Source organism: Petromyzon marinus, chromosome 43 (genome assembly GCF_048934315.1).
Source record: "Petromyzon marinus isolate PM22_M1 ecotype Great Lakes invasive population chromosome 43, UKy_Petmar_22M1.pri1.0, whole genome shotgun sequence".
Taxonomy (NCBI): Eukaryota; Metazoa; Chordata; class Hyperoartia; order Petromyzontiformes; family Petromyzontidae; genus Petromyzon; species Petromyzon marinus.
The window spans coordinates 7,825,942-7,834,102 of record NC_133709.1 but is presented as its reverse complement, the minus strand read 5'-3'; the positions used below and the strand labels follow the sequence as shown (position 1 = coordinate 7,834,102).

The 8,161-nt window shown below is 47.4% G+C and overlaps 1 protein-coding gene across 6 annotated transcripts in view; it reads right to left on the bottom strand.

The window, feature by feature from the left end:
* Positions 1 to 490: 490 nt before the first annotated feature.
* Positions 491 to 8,161, bottom strand: part of LOC116951649 (uncharacterized) — a 61,955-nt gene continuing 54,284 nt past the window's right edge. For all 6 annotated transcript variants that reach the window (XM_032970444.2, XM_032970437.2, XM_032970440.2 and 3 more), the window contains exon 13: positions 491 to 7,658. In XM_032970444.2, the coding sequence (XP_032826335.2) occupies positions 7,398 to 7,658 (261 nt within the window). In that variant the 3' untranslated portion in view covers positions 491 to 7,397. The remainder of the gene's footprint in view (positions 7,659 to 8,161) is intronic.

Here is an 8,161-nt window from a genome sequence, read left to right as displayed (position 1 = left end):
TACTACAAACACATCACAATTAACATCAACATGAAACATCTTCACCAACTGCAACCTCAACACCAGAATCACTTGAAAAATCGTCAGCAGCAGCACCAACAACCGTTCGCCACTAAGTGGCGGTAACGTCATCACGGCCCTTGTGCCAGGCTAGGTGCACCTTGAGGCCACGTGACGTATCAAAGGCTCGTTGCTGGCAGGTCACGGGACGGACCCAGGGGTTATAGGTCGACTGAGATGATTCATGGATGCAGCAGCACCACCATAAACAAAGCATCGCCTGCATCTTTATCTGAGCATCATCAGCATTGCCATCCCTAACACCGGCATCACCTGGTTATCATGGGCACCAGTGTCATCAGCACCAGCATCGTCATCAGCGGCAATACCAGCAGCACCGTCAGTACCAGGCACTGCCATAATCAGCATCAATATCACCAGCAGCAGCATTATCAGCACCATGAACAGAGCCACCAACAACCACAAACAATAATAATAAATTATCTTTATTTAAACACTGTTTGCCGTGGTACATACACATCAAGCGTGCTGCTGAATAAGTGGGGGCCCGAGCTGGGCTTCGGTTGGATTCGCATAGTGGTTCGTGTTAGACGCAGCCCTGGGAGAGTGCCTACCCAGACCCATACAGGACCTATACCTAACAGGGACTCATTCGAGCCCATGTGGAAGTTACCCAGACTCGTCTACGATTGTTCCAAATTCAATTGGGGGCAACTTAAAGCCATCTCGCCCAGACCCACCTGAAATTCGCTCCGATTTACACGGACCTACCTCGACCTGCTTTGTACTCAATCAAGACCCACGTGATGAACATGGAACTCAGTAGAAATACCGACTGAGACCATGCATACCCTGTAACAAAAACTGCACTTGCCCAGCTCCACCCGGATTCATACGGATCAACCTAGCACTCAACCATACCCACCTGGGACTCACTCCAGAATCACATGGGGAACCCGGTAGAGATACCGACCGAGATTATACCCTGAACGTAAACCGGACTCACCCAGAACCACCCGGGTTTCAGCCTAGACCCACCTTGCACTCGTCACAAACCCATCCGGGACTTATTACAAGACCCACCTGGCCCAACGTGGGACTCAGTGGTCAGAAATAACCTACCGAGACTGTACCCTGGATGCAAAAAGGACCCATTCCAGAAATCACGTGGAACATCAACCTGGGGTCCAACCCGGTTGCCCCCCCTGCTCAGCAGCCCCCCTCCCTCGCCGCGTGCCGTGACGGTGGCATGACAGACGAGAGAGGGGGAGCGGGGGAATGACCGACGACGCTTCATGCACACGGAAAGGGAACGTGGGGAAAGGAGGGGGGGGGGGGTTGAGAGCCATGTGGCAGCTAGCGCACACCGTCACGGCGCCACCGAGATATTAATCGTTACACCGTTATTACACGCCAAGACCCTGCAAGCAGTCAGACGGAAAGTCATTGTGGGAGACGCCATGGACATCACCCGGCCGGCATGCTCGCCAGTGTTACACATCTTGTGTTGATGGGAGGTGCACCACCGCATTGCTTCAAAGAACATTTTATCTGGGACGGCTCAGCCAGGGCACGTTGATGGAGCTGACAGCCTCTCCCTCCCTCAGCCCTGCCTACTTGGTAGAGCCACCGTCCACTCCTCCACTAGCACCACCCACAAAGGGAGTGGCCTCCTCGCTCTCTTTGTGACGTTGGGCCCCTTTCCCTCTTCTGCCAATCGCGCTCACGACCGATTGTACATTGCACGATGATCAGTCTTGCTACGGGACATGTATTTATTTAACATTGATTGTTGTTGCTGCTGCCCTGATTTACACTTGCTTTATTGCAGCGTTTATTTCATAAGTTTGGCCTTTTGTAATTTTGGTGACCCCTTTTGTCCACTCTTGCAAATGAGACTCTCATCCTGGCCTCTGGAGTTGTCACCTGCGTAAAACATAAACTTGAAATCTACTCAGCCCCCCCCCACCACCCTTTGCCGTATCATCAGGCCGGGCCGAGCATGAGGCCACACTATTTGAAACAGGGACAGTCACTTTCTGGGAAATGTGCCCAGAGCAAACCAAACCAAAAGTGGTTTAGAAACTTTAACTCCATTAACCACTGGTGCCCAATTGTCAGAGCGAGGCTAGCAGCACTATTGTCACGTTAGATAGCAACATACTCTAATTCACATTGTGTTCATTATATATACAGCCCCTTTTGTGAATCCACTGCTGGATGAGGGCCTCCCCACGCCACGTGGCTTCATTTGACCATGCTTCACCACGCTGGTCAGTGCAGGATTAGTTGAGAGTGCGGGGAGCATTGAAGTATAGCACAACGTATGTTTTGTTGTTGTTGTACTGCCTCCTCTGGTCCCCCCCCCCACCACCCCGCATAAGCCAAGAACAACGAGATAACGCATGGTGGCAGCCCATCCAAGTACTATCCAGGCCCCATTTTGCTTAGCCTACTGAGACCTGGTGATAAGCGAGCGCATTAATTGCGGGTGATTTTGGTCATAGGGCGGTTCTACATCACCAACTGTTGCTCTGTCTTCCTAAATCAGGTGGCTGACAATCAAGACAGCTCAGTGTGACATCAAATACCTTATGAATATCTCCCAAAATGATTTGCCGACCGATTGTTCACGACAACGTGGTGCTGCAGTAATATATATTTATCTCTCGTCTCACACAATTCACCCGAGATGACTGGGATCGTCACCGTCCGGAGATCACATTATGTTATATTTTACAGTTATCTTAAATTAAATACTCCCATTTAGCATATACTTTGTATGGATCGTAAATCATCATGAAACGGGGATTAAAACAAGGTAAAATAAAAACACGTTTACATTTCATTGTTTGGGGATAAAATACATGTTGAAAGTACATTCTCTATTTGGCCTTATATTATATATTGTGTGTGTATATATGTATTTGGCAAGTGGCTGGTAAGTTAGTGATCATATACAGGCTAATCAAAAATACTGCAATAACAAGTCAGAAAACGAAAAAATACATTCCTGTTAATTATTGCACACATTCAATCGACGTGTGTATGACCACGTGAGCAACTTCGTTATCAATTTTGTGTGTGTGTGTATGTTTAGTCTTTCAATAACGTCTGCGGCATACATACTGTGCACGTTATATATACACACACTATATAACACGTTTCTATTGCTTGTACCGAGATACTGAATGTCCTAAATCATACTCCTATTCAGGTTGTATATAAAGTGTACACCAAAGTACACCTGATTATCTCCATATCCCGCCACGGACGGGTCAGCCAAGTCGGCAGAATACGTGGAGAACACGATCGTACAGACCTAAGGGTTGACGAGTTTGAATCCTGGCCAGGGTTTGACTCAGCCCCATCATCATGGCTAGGCTTCATCACGTGGCGCACAGAGACCCTCGTGGGCTGCGTTATAAAGCACAAAACATTGGGCAAACCCACCATCGGAACGTGGAATTTCCACCGCTGGCTCAGGATCGACAACAGGGGGCGAGTGTGATCAAGCCCAGTGCTCGAAAGACCACTGGAGACACTTGGACATCTGTATGGACTCCTAACCACCGTTGATCTATCAACCGACTCGTTTTGCATAACTACCTGAATGGTACTAGCCTACGTATTTATATATACTGTAATGATGTTAATGCTCATTGAAGCCCTTTAATCAATATTTACAAGTAACGCGCATAGTAATCAATACAGTACGCCTTTAGTCAATGCAGATGCACAGCTGACTTTACAGCACATGTCCGTGAATGGATGGATGGACTAACGATCGTCCTTTATTTAACTGGGTCAGAATCGCCGGTGAGATTCAAGTCTCGATAGCAAGGGATACCTCGGAGGCCGGAACAACTTATTTTAACGTGAATGTTTTTTGTTCAATTTTACTTGCGGGGCTTGTGACGACGCTAGCACACCGACCGGCCTGCTCTTGGCGAGTGGTGTGTCTGCATCGTGTTTAACCTGCACTTCACAGCTTTGGGTTGCGTTCGTGATAAATTCAGTCACCCCCCGGGGCGGGCGGACGGGGGGGGGCGACCGTAGTAGAAATCGAACTGGTGAAAAACTTCACTCAGTGGCAGGGGGCCGTCCATAAATGACGTCACGCGATTTTTGACGATTTTTGAACCCCCCCCCCCACCTTCGTCACACGGCGTCACAAAAAGTCAGACCCCCCCTCAAATATGACGTCACAAAGCTCTGCCCACTCCAAAAAAAATATAAAACATGCTTCAAATCTCTTTAAACTATTGTCATTGTAGTGCGTATTTAACGTGGCGCTGCACTCTGATGTTGTAGGAGAAAACATTTATTAAAAAGTCTATTTAATTAAGTAGAACGTGTTGTCTAGATTTATTTAAATTTGCACGTTTTGATGTCACGTCACATTTCTCAAACCTCCCCCCCCGTCACACATCGTCACAAATGTCTGACCCCCCCCCCCTCCCTAGGTGCGTGACGTCATTTATGGACGGCCCCCAAGCAGCGAGCTATGCCAACCGCTCGGCCAGGTTGACCACGGCCACCACCGTCCCCACCGCCCCCCTCTGCGAATACAAAAAGACGATTCAATTAAAACGATTCCGTTTGGAAAACGGCACGAGTCTGTGCGCAGTGTCCACGTGACATATATGTATGTATGTTGAACTTCTTTCGCACCGTACGTAGCCAACCGTGCGAATCGGCGGTGGGAGTGGGGGGGGGAGAACACCAATCTAAACACGAAAAGCAGTTCTCGAGAAATGAGTTTTAGAACTGCTTTTTGCGTGTAGTTTTGTCGTCCTTCCCCCCGCACCTCCGACGTGCGCGACAATCCCATGGGGGTCTTTGAAATTTATAGTGCTGGGACAGCGCGATTCCTTTAGCTTTGTCTGAGAAACAAAAACAGGACGAGAAAAGAAACGAGGCGTTGAAAAGAAGTACAAATAAGACACCTTCAAAGCACGAAAACGAACATCAAAAAATGACATGACAAATATTATCAAACATTTGGACGCGAGATTTAAATTTGTGAGACAATATCTATAAAAAATTTGATCAAATCTTTCAAAACCTAACTTCGATTAAGTTCATTAACACTCCCGATGTAAGGCATGCCAAACATATGATGCACGTGTAGCATACATGTGAATACCGAAAATGGTTTAACAGTATGCGATCGAGTCACGCTTATGTGGAAAACATACTAATTCAACAGGATCATAAACACGTGCAACACAATATTTTTTCTTTTGAGTTTTTTTTTTTACCTTTTAATGCGGATGGCAGTAAAATCAATGAGAGCCATGCATGGTTTTACGAGTGACAGACTTGAAGTCAAATTGGATTAGTTGTCGATTCATAATAAAATAAATCAATATAGGGAAAACACGGACTTAAAACTAAACTGGGAGAGAGCATCGTTGGCAAGGCAGAAAGATATGTAAGACACAAGGCAAAGATGTTAAATATACGCGGCAGAGAGATATTAAGAGATGTCGGCTACAGAGCAGAGGTAGACATATGGTAGATGCTGTACAACGAGGACGAAAGGTGTAAAATACAAGGCAGTCTCCATGTCCAGGTTTTGATTGGCTCAAAGGAGTTTCCCACTTGTAGCAAGCATCCTGTACAAGAGCGTGATCACTTTATCGCAACCCAATGTGCCAGTCGAGCTGTCTGTGACACGGGGGGGGGAGAGGGGGGGTTGGAAAAGACGTGCGCATTCCAGAGACTCGTACGGACACAGCGGGGTTATCCTTCAACGTGGTTGTGACCCGGACCCCAGATGAGACACCACATAATCTCTTTCAATAGGCGGACGACTCTTCGATGGGCCACCATCTTCGCTGTAACCACTGGAGGGCACTCCTTCACGCTTTCTGGAGAGCGGCTCACCACGTGTCCACTATATATATTTGAGCCCTCCAGGACTGGACCATACCAAATAAAGTGAACGAGCAATTGTATGAAACAAGTTTTTTTTGCGTAGTCATTGGTGGCCAGGCTGAGACCAAAAAAAAAACGCTCGTTGAAGAAACTGGCGCAATCTCAGGCAACTGCCTAGATTCTAATGAAGGCTCTCAGCAGTGCTGGCTTGGAGCTCAAACATTGATGGTATGAACCACCAAAACCACCCGGCCACCTCAACAACCTTAAACCGATTTTACTAAAGTGAAAGCCAAATCAGAGACAACTAACTCCACAACTGAACCTTCGGACTGATTGGCAGAATGCAACAATCTCAAAAAAGGCCTGCGCAATCTTTGTCACAAGAAGAAATTCGTTGATTTCTAAGTTGTGCGCACAAAAAAAAAGACAATCAAGCAAGCAGCCCTAAGGCTGAGTAAAGAGGAGCCATTTTGTGTATTCAAAATATAAGCTGCAGGAGACAGGCGTTTAGGCAATGGAATGGGCACGAAAAGAGACTCACGGCTCTTAGGTCACCGCCAAATTGGAAATGTTTAATTTGTGTCAACGTGGTGCTAAGCAGCATTTGATGCACCCATCCACAATGACAATTCCGCTACCAGATTTGGCTCTATAGCAAAAACATAAATAAACCATTCTTTGACCGATCTTTTAACGTTTGTTTCTGCATTTCATAAGTGCCGTGCGAAATTACATTGTTTACAACACGCACGTCAGACACCGATGTTGTTTTCTGTTGGTTTATCAAAGTGAAAATCAAGCACATGATTAAATCCTGGAATACCTTTGCAAGAACTGGTTTAGCCAGCTAGGTGTCATAGTGCCATTCCTAAAAAATATGTACTCACATTATTTCAGGACAAGCGGCCTAAAGATATCTGATGCAATAAACTTTTTGACAAGTCAGGGCATTAAAACCCTGACTGGGACATCAATAAGCTTAGGCTTAGTGTCTGAATTGACTGAGGCTCGGGCATATCTTGCGGACTAAATCCTGGAGTCATAGTCCTTTGGCTGTCAGGCATGATGCAGGCTACAGCCAAGTTTCAACGTCAGGCCTAGCATGCTAGCAAAATTTTAACCTGGGCTCAATGGACCTGGGCTCAATGGACCTGGGCCTAAAAACTCGTTACACAATGGCATGATCTTCATGTACTGAGCCATTGGCCTGGTGCACTACAGCATAAATAACCCAGAACCTCACATCAAGCACATTAAAGCCTGGACTGGGCCTCAGGTGTAGCATACTGTACAGCCTCATAGCCACAGCCTTAGCCTCACATCTATCACACTGCAGCATAGTGCTCTGTGACTTGGGCCAAGTGCACTACAGCCTAAACAACCCATTTCCACAAACCTTGCCTTTTGCCTGGTTCACTACACCATAAACAATCCAGAGTCTCACATCTTGTGAACTACAGCCTAGACAAGGCCTCAGCGGGCCCAGCACACTACAGCCTGGTCTGGGCTTCTGGCAGGTACACGTCGAGGCTCTCGTTGCTCTCCGTTGCCGAGCGCTGCCGATACGCCATTGGCCGCTTGGGCGCGGCGGGCGAGCGGGCTCGTGGCTCCGCTGTCTCGATGGACGTCTGCTGCGCGATGCTGGTACGGGGCCTGGGCTGGGGCCGCGGTGACGGGGGTGGCAGCGGCGGTGCCATCAACTGAGGGGTTGGAGTTTGCGACACAGATGACGGCACGGGTGTGTTCCGCTCCTGTTTGGACGACAGTGAGTTTTTTGTTAGTCTTTGCCTACCGTCTCTCTGTGTGTGTATGAGCTAAGGTTACCACCTCAGGTACAAAAAAACTGGGACATCTTGGAAAGAAGAACAACTCACAGAAGAAGGGAGAGTTACATGTATGTGTATTGTCTTGAGTGGTGTGTCAATACGCAACTGACACAAACCAGGACTTCCGATGTTCCGGCAAGACTTACAGATTTGCTATGGCAGCTATCCCAAAAAGACAAAATCCTGGAAAAAAACCAGAACAGGTGGTAGGTAACCTTAGTACGAACGTGGGGTGCAGTGGCGCGGGCATTAGCATGCTGCGCTACAATCCAGGAAACCTGGGATCGCTTCCCAGTGAAGCGTTGTATCTGAACTGGTCCTGGGCATCCTGGTGTAGAGGAGAGCCGCCTTCCCCTGACATCCCTTACATATTTCTTGGTTCTTTCGGTAAAGTCACGTAGAAGGGAAATAATAAAATAATAAATATA